Source organism: Panulirus ornatus, chromosome 55, assembly GCF_036320965.1.
Source record: "Panulirus ornatus isolate Po-2019 chromosome 55, ASM3632096v1, whole genome shotgun sequence".
In the NCBI taxonomy this organism is placed as follows: domain Eukaryota; kingdom Metazoa; phylum Arthropoda; class Malacostraca; order Decapoda; family Palinuridae; genus Panulirus; species Panulirus ornatus.
In genome coordinates, this window is record NC_092278.1 from 37,339,737 (window position 1) to 37,362,435 (window position 22,699).

At 38.3% G+C, this 22,699-nt stretch overlaps 1 protein-coding gene across 2 annotated transcripts in view; it reads left to right on the forward strand.

Annotated features, from left to right (window-relative positions):
• Positions 1 to 22,657, forward strand: part of Tsp97E (Tetraspanin 97E) — a 40,914-nt gene extending 18,257 nt beyond the window's left edge. The window contains exons 4-7 of one of the 2 annotated variants that reach the window (XM_071693486.1): positions 374 to 496; positions 5,550 to 5,711; positions 10,916 to 11,040; positions 13,928 to 22,657. In XM_071693486.1, the coding sequence (XP_071549587.1) occupies positions 374 to 496; positions 5,550 to 5,711; positions 10,916 to 10,990 (360 nt within the window). In that variant the 3' untranslated portion in view covers positions 10,991 to 11,040; positions 13,928 to 22,657. The remainder of the gene's footprint in view (positions 1 to 373; positions 497 to 5,549; positions 5,712 to 10,915; positions 11,041 to 13,927) is intronic. The other variant, XM_071693484.1, reaches the window with a different exon arrangement.
• Positions 22,658 to 22,699: the final 42 nt, after the last annotated feature.

Here is a 22,699-nt window from a genome sequence, read left to right on the forward strand (position 1 = left end):
AACACATGAGATTATATTATTTAGCAAGAGATTTGTAATAATGAGGACAAGTTAATTAGAGCACAGTAGCTTAAAAGGGGAAAATTTGTCAGTTCAGGATTGGTAATATAAGAGGGTGGGAGCTTATCAGTGCTGCAGAGTGAACATCAGGCTAAGAGTTGTTTTATGTGTACATTATAATCCTTCTGTTGATAGTTTGATGATGTAATAAGTGGTAATTGGGACAGTACACACAGATCAAGACTGGCAGACAGGTTGAATCATGAATTCAAATGTAATTGATCAGTTTTCGTTGCATATGAGTTTTGTTGTGTATCTTGTAAATATCTTCCAAAACTTTTGGGTAAAGAAGACTTTCTTAACCTTGTTTTAGGGATGGAGAATTTCTGGCAATTCAACAAGAATGGATGCGCAGACTTTCTTTGGCTGCTGTGGTTACACAGTTGAAGATGCAAATAATACTGTGGAATATTTGGATCATCCCAGCTGTTCCTCGGTAAGATTATGGAAATATTCTGTTGTTTGTAGTATTAGCGAAAAGATTCTTAGAGAGCAGGATGTATTGAACCAATGTAAAACACAATTGATACAGAAGTTTTCATTTTTCCATAACCCAAAACATTTTTCTTTTTGTGTATGATACTTTTTTCTTTTAGCTAAGATAGCACAGGCAACTGAGGCCCAAATACTGGCTTTCTCATAAACAATTTATATATGTATATACAGGTTGCATTTCCCTTATCCGAAATGCCTGGGACCCAAAATGTTTTGGATTTGGGATTTTTTAGATTTGGAATATTTGCATATACGTAATGAGATATCTTGGGGATAGGGCCCAAGTCTGAACACAAAATCCATTTATGTTTCATATACGCCTTATACTCATAGCCTGAAGGGAATTTATACAATATTTTAATAATTTTGCCCATGAAACAAAGTTTGTGTAATGCTGAACCATCAGAAAGCTAAAGCATGACAACCTCAGCCACCCATGTGGACAGTCTGTGGTTGTTTAGCATCACCTTTATTCCTGACTCTGAATTAATAAGATATTGATAAGCAATCAGTTTCTAACACATTCATGCATAAGTACTTAATAGTAGAAAAATAAGAAATAACATTAATACAATGAAAAAATACTGTTTAGATGTGGAATTTATCACTTGTAACGTCATGTTACTGCCCAAAAACCATTGGATTCTGGAGCATTTCAGATTAGGGATGCTCAACCTGTATATGCTATCCCAGGGGATAGAGGGGAAAGAATACTTCTCATGTATTCCTGTGTGTCGTATAAGGCAAATAAAAGGGGGTGGGAGCTGGGGGCTGGAAATCCTCCCCTCCAGTTTTTACCTTTCCAAAACAAGAAACAGAGAAGGGGGCCAAGTGAGGATTTTCCCTCTCAAGGCTCAGTCCTCTGTTCTTGATGCTACCTCACTAATGTGGGAAATGGTGAATATGTATGGTTGTTTAATTTGTTTATGGATGGGGTGGTTATGGAGGTAAATGCAAGAGTTTTGGAGAGAGGGGGCGAGTATGCTGCCTGTTTGGGATGAGAGGGCCTGGATAGTCAGTCATTTGTTGTTCACCGATGATACAGCTCTGGTGGCTGATTTGAGTGAGAAACTACAGAATGTGGTGACTGAGTTTGGAAAAGTGTGTGAAAGGAGAATTATGAGAGTGAATGGGAATAAGAGCAAGGATATTAGGTTTAGTAGGGTTGAGGGACAAGTTAATTGGGATGTAAGAGTGAATGGAAAAAAATTTGAGGAAGTGAAGTGTTTTTGATATCTGGGAGTGGACTTAGCTGTGAATGGAACCATGGAAGTGGAAGTGAGTCACAGGATGGGGGAGGGGGTGAAGGTTCTGGGAGCAATGATGAATGTGTGCAAGGAGAGAACGTTATCTCAGAGAACAAAAATGGGTATGTTTGAAGGAATAGTGGTTCCAGCAATGTAATATGGATGCGAGGCATGGACTATAGATAGGGTCGTATGGAGGGTGGATGTTTTGGATATGAAATGCTTGAGGACAATATGTGGTGTGAGGTTGTTTTAATGGTTTGGACATATGGAGAGAATGAGTGAGGAAAGATTGACAAAGAGGATATATGTGTCAGAGGTAAAGGGAACAGGGAGAAGTGGGAGACCAAATTGGATGTGGAAGGATGGAGTGAGAGATTCTCAGCGACTGGGGCCTGAACATACTGGAGGGTGAGAGGCGTGCAAGGAATAGAGTGAACTGGAACACTGTGGTATACCGGGGTCAACGTGCTGTCATTGGACTAAACCAGGGCAAGTGAAGCATCTAGGGTAAACCCTGGAAAGGTCTGTGGGGCCTGGAAGTGGATAGGGGGCTGTGGTTTTTGGTGCATTACACATGAAAGCTAGAGACTGAGTTTGAACAAATGTGGCCTTTTTGTCTGTTTTCCTGGTGCTACTTGCTGAAGCGGTAGGTTGCAACACTATTTCCTGTGTGGTGGGGTAGCGCCAGGAATGGATGAAGGCAAGCAAGTAATTATATGTACATGTGTATATATATGTATGTATATGTTGATATGTATGTATATGTGTGTGTATGGGCATTTATGTATTTATTTGCTTTACTTTGTCGCTGTCTCCCGCGTTAGCAAGGTAGGGCAAGGAAACAGATGAAAGAATGGCCCAACCCACCCTCATACACATGTATATACCTACATGTCCACACATGCAAATGTACACACCTATACATCTCAACGTATACATATATATACACACACAGACATATACAAATATACACATGTACATAATTCATACCATCTGCCTTTATTCATTCCCATCACCACCCCACCACACATGAAATAACAACCCCCTCCCCCCGCATGTGTGCGAGGTAGCACTAGGAAAAGACAACAAAGGTCACATTCATTCACACTTAGTCTCTAGCTGTCGTGTATAATGCACCGAAACCACAGCTCCCTTTCCTCATCCAGGCCCCACAGAACTTTCCATGGTTCACCCCAGACGCTTCACATGCCCTGGTTCAATCCATTGACAGCACGTTGACCCCAGTATACCACATTGTTCCAATTCACTCTATTCCTCACATGCCTTTCACCCTCCTGCATGTTCAGGCCCCGATCACTCAAAATCTTTTTCACTCCATCTTTCCATCTCCAGTTTGGTCTCCCACTTCCCCTCGTTCCCTCCACCTCTGACACATATATCCACTTGGTCAATCTTTCCTCACTCATTCTTTCCATGAGACCAAACCATTTCAAAACACCCTCTTCTGCTCTCTCAACCACACTCTTTTTATTACCACACATCTCTCTTACCCTATCACTACTTACTCAATCAAACCACCTCACTCCACATATTGTCCTCAGACATCTCATTTCCCGTACATCCACCCTCCTGCACACAACTCTATCCATAGCCCACGCCTTGCAACCATATAACATTGTTGGAACCACTATTCCTTCAAATATACCCATTTTTGATTTCCGAGATAATGTTCTTGACTTCCACACATTCTTCAATGCTCCCAGAACTTTCGCCCCCTCCCCCACCCTATGATTCACTTCCACTTCCATGGTTCCATCTGCTGCCAAATCCACTCCCAGATATCTAAAACACTTCACTTCCTCCAGTTTTCTCCATTCAAACTTACCTCCCAATTGACTTGTCCCTCAACCCTACTGTACCTAATAACCTTGCTCTTATTCACATTTACTCTCAGCTTTCTTCTTTCACACACTTTACCAAACTCAGTCACCAGCTTCTGTAGTTTCTCACGTGAGTCACAACCACCAGCACTGTATCAACAGCGAACAACAACTGACTCACTTCCCAAGCTCTCTCATCCACAACAGACTGCATACTTGCCCCTCTTTCCAAAACTCTTGCATTCACCTCCCTAACAACCCCATCCATAAACAAATTAAACAACCATGAAGACATCACACACCCCTGCCGCAAACCAACATTCACTGAGAACCAATCACTTTCCTCTCTTCCTACACGTACGCATGCCTTACATCCTCGATAAAAACTTTTCACTGCTTCTAACAACTTGCCTCCCACACCATATATTCTTTATACCTTCCACAGAGCATCTCTATCAACTCTATCATATACCTTCTCCAGATCCATAAATGTTAAATACAGATCCATTTGCTTTTCTAAGTATTTCTCACAAACATTCTTCAAAGCAAACACCTGATCTACACATTCTCTACCATTTCTGAAACCTCATTGCTCTTCACCAATCTGATGTTTTGTACATGCCTTCTACCTCTCAATCAATACCCTCTCATATAATTTCCCAGGAATACTCAACAAACTTATACCTCTGTAATTTGAGCTTTCATTTTTATCCCCTTTGCCTTTGTACAATGGCACTATACAAGCATTCTGCCAATCCTCAGGCACCTCACCATGAGTTATGCATACATTAAAATAACCTTACCAACTAGTCAACAATACAGTCACCCCATTTTTTAATAAATTCCACTGCAATATCATCCAAACCTGCTGCCTTGCTGGCTTTCATCTTCCGTAAAGCTTTTACTACCTCTTCTCTGTTTACCAAATCATTCTCCCTAACCCTCTCACTTTGCACACCACCTCGACCAAAACACCCTATATCTGCCACTCTATCATCAAACACATTCAGGAAACCTTCAAAATACTCACTCCATCTCCTTCTCACATCACCACTACTTGTTATCACCTCCCCATTAGCTCCCTTCACTGAAGTTCCCATTTGTTCCCTTGTCTTATGCACTTTATTTACCTCCTTCCAAAACATCTTTTTATTCTCCCTAAAATTTAATGATAATCTCTCACCCCAACTCTCATTTGCCCTCTTTTTCACCTCTTGCACCGTTCTCTTCACATCCTGCCTCTTTCTTTTATACATCTCCTAGTCATTTGCATTATTTCCCTGCAAAAATTGTCCAAATGCCTCTCTCTTCTCTTTCACTAATAACCTTACTTCTTCCTCCCACCACTCAATACCCTTTCTAATCTGCCCACCTCCCACGCTTCTCATGCCACAAACATCTTTTGCGCAAGCCATCACTGCTTCCCTAAATACATCCCATTCCTCCCACACTCCTCTTACGTCCTTTTGTTCTCACCTCTTTCCTTTCTGTACTCAGTCTCTCCTGGTACTTCCTCACACAAGTCTCCTTCCCAAGCTCACTTACTCTCGCCACTCTCTTCACCCCAACATTCTCTCTTCTTTTCTGGAAACCTCTACAAACCTTCACCTTCGCCTCCACAAGATAATGATCAGACATCCCTCCAGTTGCACCTCTCGGCACATTAACATACAAATGTCTCTCTTTTGCGTGCTTATCAATTAACACGTAATCCAATAACACTCTGTGGCCATCTCTCCTACTTACATATGTATACTTATGTATATCTCTCTTTTTAGATTTTAGTGTAATTGTAATTACAGCCAAGTACATTTAATATCAATTACTTGATTTGAGATTGATGCATGTTATTTAATAATCATGTTTTCTGTCATTTCTCTCTGAATAGTGCTTCTCTCCCTAGGTGAAAAACAAAACAACAGGTGAACCTTGTTGTACTGATGAAAATTGCTGCAACCCCATGGATAAGTGTTCCTGTGGCCCATGTAATGATTTAATTCACGATGCAGTGTTAAGAGGGTTCAATCTGGTTGGTGGCATTGGCCTGTTCTTCTCCTTTACGGAAGTGAGTTCACCCACTTTTTTCAGTTGATTCTTAGTTCTCATACTGTACATTCATTTTTATTTGAAGTTAAAGATATTTGTAAGTACCTGAATAATGTCCTGAGAAACGGTTGATGTAAAAAGTGTAATATTATGAAGATAGCTGAAAGCTGGTCTATATATGGGTACTGGAGGATAGGAAATGCACACATATCTCATGTGTGTCATGGAAGGTAAAAGGGGCTGAAAATCCTCCCATCTTGTAATACTTTCAAATGAAGGAACACAGGAAAGAGCAGATGAGAATCTTTTTCGCTCTAAGGCCCAGTTATCTATTCGGGACTAACTCCCTTCAGAGGAAACAGTGAACATGGGATATATATATATATAGGGGAGAAAGAATACTTCCCATGCATTCCTCACGTGTCATAGAAGGCGACTAAAGGGGACGGGAGCGGGGGGGCTGGAAACCCTCCCCTCCTTGTATTTTAATTTTCTAAAAGGGGAAACAGAAGGAGGAGTCACGCGGAGAGTGCTCATCCTCCTTGAAGGCTCAGATTGGGGTGTCTAAATGTGTGTGGATGTAACCAAGATAAGAAAAAAGGAGAGATAGGTAGTATGTTTGAGGAAAGGAACCTGGATGTTTTGGCTCTGAGTGAAATGTAGCTCAAGGGTAAAGGGGAAGAGTGGTTTGGGAATGTCTTGGGAGTAAAGTCAGAGTTTAGTGACAGGACAAGAGCAAGGGAAGGAGTAGCACTATTCCTTAAACAGGAGTGGTGGGAGTATGTGATAGAGTGTAAGAAAGTAAACTCTAGATTGATATGGGTAAAACTGAAAGTGGATGGAGAGAGATGGGTTATTATTGGTGCATATGCACCTGGGCATGAGAAGAAAGATCATGAGAGGCAAGTGTTTTGGGAGCAGCTGAGTAACTGTGTTAGTAGTTTTGATGCACGAGACCAGGTTATAGTGATGGGTGATTTGAATGCAAAGGAGAGTAATGTGGCAGTTGAGGGAATAATGGTGTACATGGGGTGTTCAGTGTTGTAAATGGAAATGGTGAAGAGCTTGTCGAGTTATGTGCTGAAAAAGGACTGGTGATTGGGAATACCTGGTTTAAAAAGAGAGATATACATAAGTATACCTATGTAAGTAGGAGAGATGGCCAGAGAGCATTATTGGATTATGTGTTAATTGATAAGCACGCAAAAGAGAGACTTTTGGATGTTAATGTGCTGAGAGGTGCAACTGGAGGGATGTCTGATCATTATCTTGTGGAGGCGAAGGTGAAGATTTGTAGAGGTTTTCAGAAAAGAAGAGAGAATGTTGGGGTGAAGAGAGTGGTGAAAGTAAGTGAGCTTGGGAGGGAGACTTGTGTGAGGAAGTACCAGGAGAGACTGAGTACAAAATGGAAAAAGGTGTGAACTAAGGACGTAAGGGGAGTGGGGGAGGAATGGGATGTATTTAGGGAAGCAGTGATGGCTTGCGCAAAAGATGCTTGTGGCATGAGAAGCATGGGAGGTGGGCAGATTAGAAAGGGTAGTGAGTGGTGGGATGAAGAAGTAAGATTATTAGTGAAAGAGAAGAGAGAGGCATTTGGACGATTTTTGCAGGGAAATAATGCAAATGATTGGGAGATGTATAAAAAAAAGAGGCAGGAGGTCAAGAGAAAAGTGCAAGAGGTGAAAAAGAGGGCAAATGAGAGTTGGGGTGAGAGAGTATCATTAAATTTTAGGGAGAATAAAAAGATGTTTTGGAAGGAGGTAAATAAAGTGCGTAAGACAAGGGAACAAATGGGAACTTCAGTGAAGGGGGCTAATGGGGAGGTGATAACAAGTAGTGGTGATGTGAGAAGGAGATGGAGTGAGTATTTTGAAGGTTTGTTGAATGTGTTTGATGATAGAGTGACAGATATAGGGTGTTTTGGTCGAGGTGGTGTGCAAAGTGAGAGGGTTAGGGAGAATGATTTGGTAAACAGAGAAGAGGTAGTAAAAGCTTTGCGGAAGATGAAAGCCGGCAAGGCAGCAGGTTTCGATAGTATTGCAGTGGAATTTATTAAAAAAGGGGGTGACTGTATTGTTGACTGGTTGTTAAGGTTATATAATGTATGCATGACTCATGGTGAAGTGCCTGAGGATTGGCGGAATGCTTGCATAGTGCCATTGTACAAAGGCAAAGGGGATAAAAGTGAGTGCTCAAATTACAGAGGTATAAGTTTGTTGAGTGTTCCTGGGAAATTATATGGGAGGGTATTGATTGAGAAGGTGAAGGCATGTTCAGAACATCAGATTGGGGAAGAGCAGTGAGGTTTCAGAAGTGGTAGAGGATGTGTGGATCAGGTGTTTGCTTTGAAGAACATATGTGAGAAATACTTAGAAAAGCAAATGGATTTGTATGTAGCATTTATGGATCTGGAGAAGAAATATGATAGAGTTGATAGAGATGCTCTGTGGAAGGTATTAAGAATATATGGTGTGGGAGGCAAGTTGTTAGAAGCAGTGAAAAGTTTTTATCGAGGATGTAAGGCATGTGTACGTGTAAGAAGAGAGGATAGTGATTGGTTCTCAGTGAATGTTGGTTTGCGGCAGGGGTGTGTGATGTCTCCATAGTTGTTTAATTTGTTTATGGATAGGGTTGTTAGGGAGGTGAAGGCAAGAGTTTTGGAAAGAGGGGCAAGTATGCAGTCTGTTGTGGATGAGAGAGCTTGGGAAGTGAGTCAGTTGTTGTTCGCTGACGATAGAGCGCTGGTGGCTGACTTGTGTGAGAAACTGCGGAAGCTGGTGACTGAGTTTGGTAAAGTGTGTGAAAGAAGAAAGCTGAGAGTAAATGTGAATAAGAGCAAGGTTATTGGGTACAGTAGGGTTGAGGGACAAGTCAATTGGGAGGTAAGTTTGAATGGAGAAAAACTGGAGGAAGTGAAGTGTTTTAGATATCTGGGAGTGGATTTGGCAGCAGATGGAACCATGGAAGCGGAGGTGAATCATAGGATGGGCGGGGGGGTGAAAGTTCTGAGAGCGTTGAAAAATGTGTGGAAGTCGAGAGCATTATCTCGGAAAGCAAAAATGGGTATGTTTGAAGGAATAGTGGTTCCAACAATGTTATATGGTTGCGAGGCATGGGCTATAGATAGAGTTGTGCAGGGGAGGGTAGATGTGCTGGAAATGAGATGTTTGAGGACAGTATGTGGTGTGAGGTGGTTTGATCGAGTAAGTAATAATAGGGTAAGAGAGATGTGTGGTAATAAAAAGAGTGTGGTTGAGAGAGCAGAAGAGGGTGTTTTGAAATGGTTTGGTCACATGGAGAGAATGAGTGAGGAAAGAGTGACCAAGAGGATATATGTGTCAGAGGTGGAGGGAACGAGGAGAAGTGGGTGACCAAATTGGAGGTGGAAAGATGAAGTGACAAAGATTTTGAGTGATCGGGGCCTGAACATGCAGGAGGGTGAAAGGCGTGCAAGGAATAGAGTGAATTAGAACGATGTGGTATACTGGGGTCGACGTGCTGTCATTGGATTGAACCAGGGCATGTGAAGTGTCTTGGGTAAACCATGGAAAGTTCTGTAGGGCCTGGATGTGGAAAGGGAGCTATAGTTTCGGTGCATTATACATGACAGCTAGAGACTGTGTGACAAGAAGTGATTGTATGTTTGACGACAGAATGCTAGTAGTCCACTTGTGAGTAAGGCAGAAAGAAAAAACAGCTACTTGGGTCATAGGAGTGCAGCTTGACAACCACTGAAATGTTGGCTTACTACGTAGATGTTGCTAACCCTCCCAATAACCAGGCGGGTATTACTGGTAATACAACTCCATGGTCGTTAGCTGGTTACCATCTACTACTTCCTACTCCTCACTTTCCAAATGTTCAAACTATTTCAGCTCTCTCAACTAAAATCTTATTACCACACCACCCTCTTACCCTTTTATGACTTATTCAATCAAACCCCCTCTCTACAAAAATTTCATTTAAAACACCTACTCTGCATATCCTCATCTATAACCCTTGCCTTGACCCATACAACATTATTGGAACTATTTTACCTTTAAACATACCCATTTTTGCCCTTGTGAATAACCTCTCGTTTCACTTGTTCCTTAATGCTCCCAGAACCTTTGCCCTGTCACCCACTCTGTGACTCACCTCCATTTCCTTGATTCCATTCACTGCCATGTCCACTTCCAGGTATCTAAAACAATTTTCTTCAAACTTTCTGCATTTAACCTCACAACCCAATTAACCTGTCCCTTTGGCCTGCTAAACCTACTAAAACTTGCTTTTATATACATTTACTCTCAACTTTCTCCCTTCACACACCTTCCCAAACTTAAGTACCAACTTTAGTAGTTTGTCTTTCAAATCTGCCTCCATCTTCAGCAAACGACACTTACTCATTTACCAGGTCCCTAACCCCATAAAGACCTGATACTCCTTTCTGTACAACCATTACATTTAGCTCCCTCACCACCCAATTCATAAAAAAATTAAACAGCCATGGTGACATCATACACCACTGCTACAGACCAACCTTCTCTAGGAACCATGCTCATCTTTCTGACAAAGATGATAATGAAAAAAATTACAACTGTTGGAATAGAAGTAAAAGAGACTGGTAAACTACCTCAAGAGATGTAAATAGGATGTGTAGAAATAAACATTCTTTACCTTGTAACAAGATGTTTTATTTTCAGAATTACTTTCCAAAGGTAGTAGAAGGAAAGATAATTGTGATGTTTTACCTTCAATTGTTTGTATGCATTTTGAAAAATATATTAAGTGCAAATGGACCGTCAGTAATCTTTTTTTTAATGCATCTCCCGTACTTTTTTCTTTGTACACCAGACATTTGTACGGTGATTTACAAACACATCTTTAGTTGGGTTCAAAAATATCTATTGATAATTGTTTTTACTGCAGATTTAATGTCAGTAACATAATATTGTTGCTTGATCTTATACTTTCATGATATGGGTAGTGTACTGCAATATAATGCTTCTGTTCTTAGTAACAATACAGCTTAATGGTGAGCTATAATCTCATATATATAGTCCATTTTTGTGTATTTATCATGTCTGTTAATCAGTCTTGAGAAAGAAGCTGAATACATCTTTCAAGGCTTTTGACCACTGAGCTTTATCAAGTAATACAATGATCTTTTCTCCTAAATAGTAAGGTTTATTAAAGGTAAATTGCTCATTTGCTAAGATTTTCCTTCTCTGCATCCTTCAGTTTCTTGGTGTGTGGCTCACGGTGCGATACAGGAATCAGCGAGATCCACGTGCTAACCCTTCAGCCTTTCTGTAAAGTGGTGGGGGTGTTTTCAACTCCCACCCTCACTTTCACTAACATATCAGGTAGCATGGGGTATGGTGTGCTTGGTTTTGGGAACTATATGCTTGGCTTTACATTCCCTTAACTTTTCAGTTGCTTCATAGTGAAATATAACATACTTTTTTCTGCCAGTATTTCTTGAGATATATGAAACATTGAATTTTTTATGCATGTCTCTGTATTTGTATTGAAGTACATGAGGTTGAATATTCATCACTTTCTGTTTTATAGAAACCTGGTTTCTTTCTCATAAGCTTACGTTCACCAGCTTTTGAAGTTTCCCTCTAGAGTCTGCCACCAGAGCTGTGCCATTTACAAACAGCAACTGATTCATTTTTCTTTCTCTGCTACACCCAGCATACCATATAAGCGCTCCTTACTCACCACCCTTTTTGTAAACTGTAAACAGATTGAATACCACAGTGACATCACACATCCTTGACTTAGACCCACTTTCACTAGGAACCACTCACCCTCCTTTCTTCATGCTGATACACATGCCTTTCTCTCATGGTAAAATGTCCTCAGTATTCAGTAATTTTCCATTTATTTTACATAATCATGGAACCTTTCACAAGGCCTCTTTCAACTTTTATACACTTTCTCCAGATCCATCAGTATATCACACAAATTCTTCACAGCAAACACCTGGTTCACACATCCTCAACTTCTGAAGCCACAATGCTTCTCCCCAAAGAGATATTCTTTGCATGTCGCTATGCTCTCAGTCACCTCCCATAAACATTGCCAAGTACACTCAACAGACTAGTACCTCTAATTCAAGCATTCACTCTTGTCCTTTATGCCTTTATATAAAGGCATTTTGCATGCATTTTTGTCCTTTGACTCCTTACCTTGAGCCATATGAGTGTTTTATAGCCTAATAGCCCAGTTAACCAATGAACAAAACTGTCATCCTCCTTCTTGGAAAATTCATCTGCAATCCCATGTACTCCAGCCACTTTCTACCCTTAATTATATTCTCCTCTTTTCATTTGCTGTAACTTTTTCACTCTGCATGCTACCTCATCCCAGACGCACTAGATCTGCCACCTTCTCATTTAAGACATTCAACCGATCTTTCAAATACATGCTGCATCTTACCTTTACTTCATTTTTACCTGTTACCTTTTCCTCATTATTGCTTCTGTTGTTCTCATTTCCCCACACTATTTGCCTCCCTCCAAAATACTGTTTTATTCCCTCAAGTTATCCAATACATTTTCCCATCTCTCATTTGCCTTTTTTCAGATCTTACATTTATATTGTTTATTCTCCCTCAGGTTATTCAGTAGTTTTCCCCATCTCTCATTTGTCCTTTTTCCAAGTTCTTGCAGCTTTCACTTGTACCGTTCGTATTCACATGCATCCCATCTCTGTAGATAGTATCCATACACAAAATTTTTCTTTTCCACAAGCATTTTAACTTACTTATCCCAACACTTGCTATCCTTTCTCATATGTCCCCATTCCAACCTCCACATGCATCACACTTTACCCACAAACGTAAGCACAGTTTCCCTAAAAGCATACCACTCCTTTCCTACTCTTCACTCTGTCTCATTATTTCTTCTTTTCCTGGCACATTCATGAAATTGACTGAACTGTTGAATCTGAATCTGTCATTGTTCATCTAGTTAAAGTTTGTAGTGTTATCTGCTATGAAAAAATGGCCGTTTTTCAATTTCTTTCTTCTCTAGTAGTAGTATATCCTTCTGATAATTTCTCTAAACTTACTCATTGATGCAACCTACTTTAGTGTGATACTAAATCATTTGGGTTGTAAATATATGACATGAAAATTTGAAATTGGACTGCTCATAAGTGGCTCGATTGAGGAATGAAACTATCAGGGTAATTGTGTTATGAAGAATTTTTTTGATAAAAGGAGAACCAAAGTGGTGTGGATGTATGGAAATAATACATGCAAAGAGAAATACCAAGTGCATTTCAAGTAAAGTGAGAAGCAGATAGAGGTAGTCCTGTTGAATAGTGTGAAAACTTATTAACTGCATTGTTCTTTATGCCACCGAACGCTTCATCCTGTCTGCTAATGTGAATTGTGTGTGCCACTGAATGCTTCATCCTCTTTGCTACCTTTAATATAATTGTCCATGATATTAATTTGCTTGAATGTGCATTACAGGATTTTGGTAACTTTGACCTGTGTGCATGATAATGCATTTAGATTCTTGTAAAAGTTGTGAAGCAACATGTTGCTTCTTGTTATGAGTCATCTTGATTGATTCCTTATTGATTAATGTACTTTACTGTTTTGTAGTGCACTGATTTGCTTTGTTTTTGGATATTATTATTTTCAGGTTTATGTAATTTTCTCAACCTTTTTAGTACGCCGTACATAGAGTAAAATGTATCCAATTATGTTAAAGCAAAAAGTAAGAGAAACATGCTTTTTTTCAGTTCTATTATAAACTAAATTATATATGTACTTTACCCTCAAATTTTTTATGCTATTCATACTGATTCACAATTCAAATAAGTCAGGTTCTTTCTCCAGCACTAAATACTTTTATGCAAACTTCCAATAATGAATTTATTATTAATAGGTTTGCAATATAGATTCCAAAGCTTACCCTATTAATCCTGACAAACTGTGTACTATAGTGTAAACAGAAATTTATAACTGCTGATAAGAAGGCTCAGGCTAGGGTATTTAAACATGTGTGGATGTAACCAAGATCAGAAGAAAGAGATTGATAATATTCTTGGTGAAAGAAAACTCAAGGGTAAAGAGGAAGAATGGTTAGAAAATGTCTTAGGAGTAAAGTCAGGGTTTGGCAAGAGGCCAAGAGCTAAGGAAGGAGTAGCACTACCCCTGAAATGCCCTAAAAACTTTTTTCAAGTTAGTTATAAGATTTACCCTTTCAAGTTGAACTTGCATTCTTCCAGAGTTGGTTTCATCAATGCCAAATGTTGCCATCATCAAGTAGACCCCAAAGCATCTTTAACAGTCTACTACTACTTCAACTACTATGAGGATCACCAGTCAAATCAGAGAAATATCTCTTCATAAGATTATAATCATAGTGCCCAATTAAATCTGTACTATTCATTAGTGCATTAACTGTTCAAAAAGTCTTCATTATCACAAGTCCACGCAGACAGATAATGTGTAAAAGTAGCTAAGAATGGTCCTCTTTTAAATTTTTCATTTAGACATTTTGTCTTTTTATTCCAGCTCCTTGTTTTTTTTGGTGCAATAACATTACTCTTATTGATAGTTGAATTCTATGAATCTTTTTGTAGGACAAATTTTCAAAGTAGTTTGCTTTACATGTTAATTATTATTTTTGTTTATATATTGATCATTAATTGTGTTACAGTACAGCACGTCATAACATGACATTCCATATCAAACTGAAGGGGGGCTTATGCAATACTGCCTTCCCAATTTCTTCAGTGAAACAGAAAAACATGAGGAATTCCAAAAGCAGTGATTTGACTTTTTTTCACTGTAGTTAGATATATGATTTCATTAAATTCTTTTAACTGCAATATGTAAATACATATAGATTTACAGAGAAGCCTCATTATATCATGGTTGCTTATGTGTATGCCATTGCTTTGTATCCAGATTTGCCTTGTAAATCACAATTTGTGAACAAATATATACAATTTTATTCTGGCTTCTAAATACAAGTACTGTAAAGGTATAGGACTATGCTAGAGTTGCCCATATTCCAGCTATCTCTCCCTGCTATAGTTTATTGTTATGGTCCTTCATAGACCCTCTGTTTTCTGTGTTCATACAATCTCATGCCAGCCCATATTCCCTCCCCAACCTCTTTATGCAGCCGTATGTTCTAACAATTACTGTAATCCTATAACATAAAGATAAAAATTTAAAGCTAAAGTGACCACAAGCTGCCGTCCAGATATTTGTTAAATAAATGATAGAATAAAATTCTGGTCACCCTAGTCCCATATTTTATATAACTAACTAATAGAATAAATTGCTGGTCACCCCAGTCCGCTATTTTAGTATTTTATGTATTGGATATTCATCCTCCAGCACATTTACAGCATCTTCAAATAACAGCAACACATTAAAAAAAGAAAAAATATTACTGTAATGTACAAATGACCTGTAAGGGTAGAAGAGTTGTAAGTCTGGCAATGATTCATTATTAAGGTGCAAACCATCTTGTTATAAATCAGTGACCCCATCCCATACACTCATGTGTTGTATTCATTCTTTGAAATTTATGAAAGTTCCCCCCCACCCAAGTTCCCAGTCACAGATATATCAAGGCTAGGCTCCATTGAAATAAAGAGAGAATTATGAAGCTGAAAAAGGAAAGACAAGGGAAAACATCTATGAATTTTCAAGGATGCAAAAGACCTGTTCACCAAAATGCACCAGGGCACAGGTATCAGGAAAGACATGAAAAGGCAGAAAGCTCCAAAGCCCCAACATGCATGGAAAGGAGCAAGCATCAAAATGGCCCTTGCTCAAGCTTCCAATGGCCACACAGCAATCATGTGATGCAGCAGCCAGCAAAGCATTGCATGGCCCAACCAGTGGTGGGGGTACACAAACAGCGAGCTCTCTGAAGCAAAAACCAAAGCAACAGCCACAGGAGAGGGAAAGTTACCCAACGCCACAGTGCAGGGCAAGGGGGCCAAGTTTGGAAGTCAGCCTGGGACAGCTCACAAGTTGGACTGCCCTCGACTCAACTCTGTCAAGCAAGGACACAGAGCTAGAGTCACCCCAGATGTGAGAGCAGAACTCCACACAAGGACAAACCAATCCCCAGCACAAATGTTGCAACTGTTCAGAAGAGAAGCTTCGACATCCAAACAGGACACCCAGCTTCCCAGAGGCAGACCCAGCCACTCCTGCAATGCAGGGCTGCCAAGAAAAAGCAGATGATACAGTAATATCAAGCATGTTCACCAAGTCAAGAGGTGGAACCATAGAAGTGCCAAAGGAGAGGCAAGAGCCACGAGTAGCAGAGATGGGCAGAAATTGGGTCCCAGAAGCACCAAACTCAACAAGACCCCATTCACCCCACTCAAATACCCTGTCCAAGCCCAAGCTTGTAGAGGAAGCTGTCCCAAGACAAGACACAGATCAGCTGAGAGAAGAGGGAACAGAACCACAGGATGTGGACGAATGCTGTGTTGAGCCGTCAGTACACAAGTGCATTGGACTATTTGTGGGAGAGGAAATCGCTGTAAAAAGGGAGGAAAAGTTCCTCACACTCATCTTAGACTGAAGCTCTTCAGGTAAAGAAGAGACAAGCAATTTCTGCTTCCTGGAACTTTAACCTCTCACTGAGTGTGCTGTCCTGAATATCTTGATTTGTTTTTGTTTCATTCTGAGTGCCTCCAGTGACTGCAGAAACAGGAAGTTTATCTCTGTATATTTTCAGGCATTGTTTTCACTGTTAGTCAGACTTAAGTTTCTAATGTGGTTCATATGAAGGGGTTTCATAAAATCAACACTTGGTGCACTATCTTGTAATGGAACCTTTTGATGTTTCAGGAATGACAAACTGTTTTCAACTGCAACTTTTTCATATTCAGAAACTTTTATATGGTTTTTCTATAATCATAAACAACATTTGTATGCAAATTATAGCAAAATATTTCAGTAATTTTGGTATGTTATAGATAAATTCAGTTAAGACTTTGAATTTTGATTTGTACATAAAACAGATTTCTCTACACCCAGCAGATTACTATTTTGTGATGAATTAGAGCATGATGTGATGGGGCTTCTCTATTCTTATTTGAATTACAGTAAAACCTGTTATCCATAATTCAAGACAATGAAATGTTCAAAACAACATAGGGTTTTCAATTTTGATTATGAAAACAACAAAAAAATATATAGAAATATTTCATATCACACATACACCATGCTGCAGTGATTAATGTACTCTCCACCAGGTGTTTTGTGGTGCTGGTGATTGTTTATTGTTTTCCATGTGCTTTCTGCTACAGCATTGTGTACTGGTCTTACCCTTTTGTTTATTTTGTGCACCATGGATCATTATTGTGGACAATGATCCCTCTTAGGCATCATCAGTGCTTCCTCCCAGCTCCGCAAAACTGTTTACATCTTGCATGAAGCAAAAGAGGAACATTTTAAGCCTCAAAAAGATGGACTTGTGCAAGAGACTGACTAAGGGCATGTCCAAGGTGGCACTTATGAAGGACTTTGATGTTATTTACATAAGTATATCAATATTTCCTCTGTCATATATTTACAAATATGTAAGATATTCTAAAATATTAAAAAATTTTAATTTGTAAATACCTAAAAACTTGAAATATTGAAAAATTTGTTACTCAAAATGGCTGATATCCCCAAAGCATTTTGGATAACAGAGGTTTTACTGTACTTTAGTAACAAAGGATAGTATTTATATAGGGATTGGATTTTTCTAGCTTCAAAATCTTGCAAATTTTTTAATTCAAAACTAATTTTGCACTGATAACAAAGGTTATCAGATAGATAAATATTTCGTTTGGTCCGCGAAGGTCATCTGTGTATCAGTTGTAGACTTCTCAAAACTGTCAGCGAGAGCAAACAGAAGCATGTCATGAATAAACTGAGGTAGTCTTAGTAAAGTTTGTTCAAAAGAATGTTTTTATTGTTTAACAAATGACCACTTCTATTTGTACAACCTTTATCTGTAGTGCCACAGATTATTTCAGTTTAGAACAATCAGAGTTGTACAAACAGCCTGCTGTTCTGCCAGTCTAGTCTATCAATAACTTTCACATCATGAATCATGTGTCTACCTTTGAATGTAACATTCTTCCATATAGCAGTTTAATTATGGCATTACGTAATACCTGACATTCTGGTTGTAATCAGTTTCACTGTTGGTATGGTTAGAATTAATTTCACTGTTGGTAATATCGTACATTATGTGCATTTTTTCTTATACTGTTCATTCACATATATAGTTAAAATTTTGAACATGGTGATGACCAATAAGGAAAAGGAGTGTGTTCATAGTAAATCATTTGTACCAATGTATGTATTCTAACAAATTTCTTTCTCTTCAGAGTGCCAAGTTGTATTTTCATTTAGCTTTAACCAAAGTAATAAGCTCTCTAAAAGTCAAAATAATGGAGAGCATTACAGTGTTTGTTAGTCTGAGTACATGAATAACTGGGTATGTCAGCTGCTTGAGAAGTGCACATATCATGAGCAAAATGGGTATTATTTTAAAATTTTGGTTAATCACAATTACTCTAAGCTGTTAGTTACTGATTTGTATACTTGCTGATGGATGACTTCATAGACCTATACCAAGATGCCTCAAATAGATTTTGTTTTTCTTTTTGTGGTGGACATGATAATGGTGAAGCAGCCAGTAATTAGGGAAGTTATTGGATAACATACTTTACATAGCCCTGATACCAATTTCAAGGGCTGTCTTCAACCTTTGGAGCTGAGTCTGCAACCATGTTTCCTGGATGAGGGCCTTGTTTTCTGATTTTTTTGATGCTGCATATAACCATTTACTTTATATATTGTACAGCTGGCTGGTCTGGTGCACCTTTGAGGAAGATGATTTGTTGCCATTTCAGGTAGTCTTGGGTTTTTTTTTGAAGGTGTTAGTACTGTGTAAACTCACAGGTAGTCTGTTGATCAGATACTGTATTCTTAAATGTTTTCTAGTTCTCCACTAATTCTATTTGAATATTCTTTAAAGTTTGTTATTCCAGCAAGGAATTATTTTCGTATGTGGAATAAGAGCTAGGCTAGCAAGGAAACTGGGCATCCTTGTCCTTAGCCAGCGTTCAGTGTTGGAGACCCGTGTTCTATGAAAATGATTTCCATGAAAGGTGCAAGCCTGTTTGCACTTTATCCATCCACTGGAAATGGGAATGGAGTCGAGTTCAGCAAAAATACATTGTATATTATGATGTACCTCTCAAAATTATTAGTTTCAGATCATTTAGTGTCTTTGGATTGTGATTCATTTTTCTTGGATTCACATGGGCATTAAAGGAAATTTAGACACTGAACAGCATAGTAAGTTTGTCATTCTTGACACGTCACAAGGTTCCATTATGAAATGGTGCACCAATTTGATTTTATGGATCCCCCTTCATACAAACCATATTAAAAACTTCAGTTGGACCAAGGAAGAAAGCAATGCCTGAGAATATACAGAGATAAACTTCCACTGTCTGCAGTCAGTGGAGGCTTTCAAAATAACACAAACAAACCAAGAAATTCTGGACAGCACACTCAGGGAGGTTAAAGTCCCAGGAAGCAGAAATTGCTTGTCTCTCTTCATTACATAAAGAGCTTCAGTCTAAGACACAAGAGTGTGAGGAACTAAGAAGCAACTTACTGTTTCTGCAGTCACTGGAGGCACTCAGGTTCCTCTTGTGCCCATCATTTCATGAAGTGATCTTTGGCATACTTATATCAAACCCAAATCCCCTTCAAAGGTGAAAGTTATTGAAGTAATGAGCAGTGAGTCTGAGGATGAATCTGACAATCAGAAAAAGGATAATCCTGCTTGTTGTAAAACTCCATTATTTCTAATAATCAACCACCCTTGGGTTGCACAGAGAAAATTTGACAGCTGTAACTTAATACTCCAAAGTGAACAATGGCCAAGCTGAAGGTGTTGGGGGTGGCTTTCCTGCTTTTTATGCAACAGCTGTAAAGTCATGCTCCAAGTCACTAATTTCTTTACATTTTTCAAGTTATTCTTCTTCACTTTCCTCACCAACTGATATGCAAGTATTTTCCTGCACCTAGGTCATTCAACAATTTGTTCATATTTTGTGGGATCAATATTTAAGCAAATGTGCAGGTACCCCTTTAATTGTGGTTTTAGGGTACAAGAATAGCAGACTTTTTTTTTTTGCACCTTCCTGGAGATGCAAGAGACCTCCACAAGCTACTAATGGCATGATAAGTTAGTTGAATATTTAAACGGATGGGAAAAGTTTAACAGCCAACAGACTACTGTAGCCTTCCTCCACCCTATCATCATCAGATACTGAAAGCTATTTAAAGGTTTATCTCTAAATCCATCTTTTAAGAACTTTCTTGAGGCAGATATTGCTCTCTCACCTGGTGTATATCCCTCAAAACATGGAAGGAAAGGCAACAGCATATTTTCACTTCCTTGCAAGCACTTAGCTTAATGATGCTGCCCTCTTTTCAGTGTTCATGAATTTAACTTCCCATAGCTTTACGATACTACCATCTTTTCAGGGCTAATGAACACAAGAATCATGCTTTTTCCCTTCTCTTTCTTTTTTGCATGATTACATAGTGTTTACTACCTGACTCAGTGATTACCCAGTTTTTATTGCTTAACTGTATAAATGACTCTTAGGTAAAATAAAACTTACTGCACTGGATATAAGTAAGAAGCACGCAAAGTTTTTTAAGTATCTAATGTTCAGATAAGGTTTCTCAGGTTCGTTCTTTCTTTCATATGTCTGATTCGTCCCCTTTGCCTGCCTTTTTCAAAGTACTGTGCTATCTCAAATTTGTTTAAGTTGTGGCATTGCGTAGTTTGAATAAGTTAAACCTCAGCTGCATATAATGCCTTGTTTTTTAGTTCTTTGTTCTGCTTGTACCTCTGGGACATTCCATATTGAATCAAAGTAGGTAGCTTAATTCTGGTGTACCTACTTAGTAAAGGAGAAATAAATCATTTAGTTGGTCAGAAAATCACATTTACCATTAATAATTCATACACAATGAAATTTATATTCCTTAATTTTTTTATTATAATATAACCTCAAGACCCCTTTCACAAGGATCCTGCAGCTTCAAGGTAATGCTGCATTTAGTAGCATGGAAATGGCAAGACTTCTTTAGAGTGAAAGGTTCCTAAGCGAGGATGTACAGTACTCCTTTTCATTAACTGACAATGGTACAACGTCACCAAAGTTGATTCTCCATTCTTGGCATTACCACAGTTTAGCAAGAAATGGTGCAAAACGGTACCTACTTTAAGTGTATGTTGGCATTCTTATGGAAAAGTAATCATTACTGAAAAAATCAAACAAATCTTTTGAGGTATTAGTTATCATGTCTGCCTCTTATAGTGAACTTAAAATAAGCGTGGCACTTATTGATGTATCTTGTGATAAACCAAGCTGTATTAACACCATCTAAATTATTATATGTATATATGAATGTGTGTGAATGAGACTGATCACTCTTTGATAGAGAGGAGTTAAGAAAATTTCTAAAGAGCTTTCAGGTTGTAAGTATATACTTATTCATTGGAAGTGGTTATTTATGTTTCCTGTATACTGATGGTTGATTTATAATTTCTTATTAATAGAATATTCAGGGACACCTTGCTGTTTGGCAGGGAGAGGTTACCATTTTGAATTTATTTGATTTGAATAGATTCAGAAATGTTTACTGGCCGTGATTTGAACAAAACCTTAATGGATCAAAGTTAATGTGCCTAACAGTAAAGCTTGGTAATGCTATGTTTAGCAAATATATATTGTGTATACCTAGTAGATTTTAAATTTGTGACTACCTATCATTAAGTGACCTTGAAAGTATTATGGAGGAAGTTACCTACTTCCTCTTAGGCTGTATTTCTGGAAATGATTTATTCATACATTAACTTCCTAGATTTTTTTTTCATGGAATTTGTTTGGGTTAAAGAACATTGTGTTCCCTTTTTATTGTGGATGTTTGCCACAATGGATACAGTTTAGTTTAACACCCTTAGTGCTGACATAGGGTGCATTTGTACCTGTTTTATATGTCAATTTACTCAGTCAGGGTAATTACATCATTCAAAATTATCATGGTGAGTGTGCAGTGTATAACAATTAACTTTATAGTGTCCTTCATGAGTATGAACCAGTATATTTTGTAATTTTAGTATCATTCAATATCTGCCAGAAAGCTATATGTTACCAGTATCACATTCCTTGGACAAACCATGTAATTTTTATTAAACAGGTGTGAGATGTTTCTATCTTGAAGCTCCTTTCATCATATGGGGTTTAGGTAATTAAATGACTATTAATGTTAAGAAAACTAGACCAGTGTACTCTGTAATTTTTGTGTTCAGTAGGTTCTATTAGGTGATATCTGGAGATAAATTTATCTTCCAGAAACTGTCTAGTTAATGTAATGATAATGTGATACCTTGCAAACATAACCAGTGAGTATTAAATGTATACTTGATAAAAGGTTAGTTATTAGACAATCAGATTTGCATGTAGTATGAGTAAAGTGATATGTTGTGTATATTTGAAATATATAAATGCTTCCCAAAATGGTTTGATATAAGCTTGTGAATAAGTACGTAGTTTAGGCTGTGTTTGTTTGTGATGCTTCTCATTTTGATATTTTTGGGTTGAGGGAAAAAAGTTCTTGCTGAATTCTGAGCCAAATATACATCATTATATTGTATATTTATTGACAAAATATCATTAGCAAGAATTTTGATGTAGATCTTTTATTTCATAACAAATGAAATTGCATTAGTTAATATAATGGATCTTATTTGGTTTTGAAGTCTAGTGTATTAACTTTCCTTTCATGGAAATGTATTGTTTTTGGGGTTCATGATATATTTATGTATATGCTGCTAGTCATTTTTATCCTTTGAGCCACTTGAACAACTGAATAAACTTTTATTTATCTGTAAACCTTTTCTTGTAACATTCGCATCAAATTAATATGAA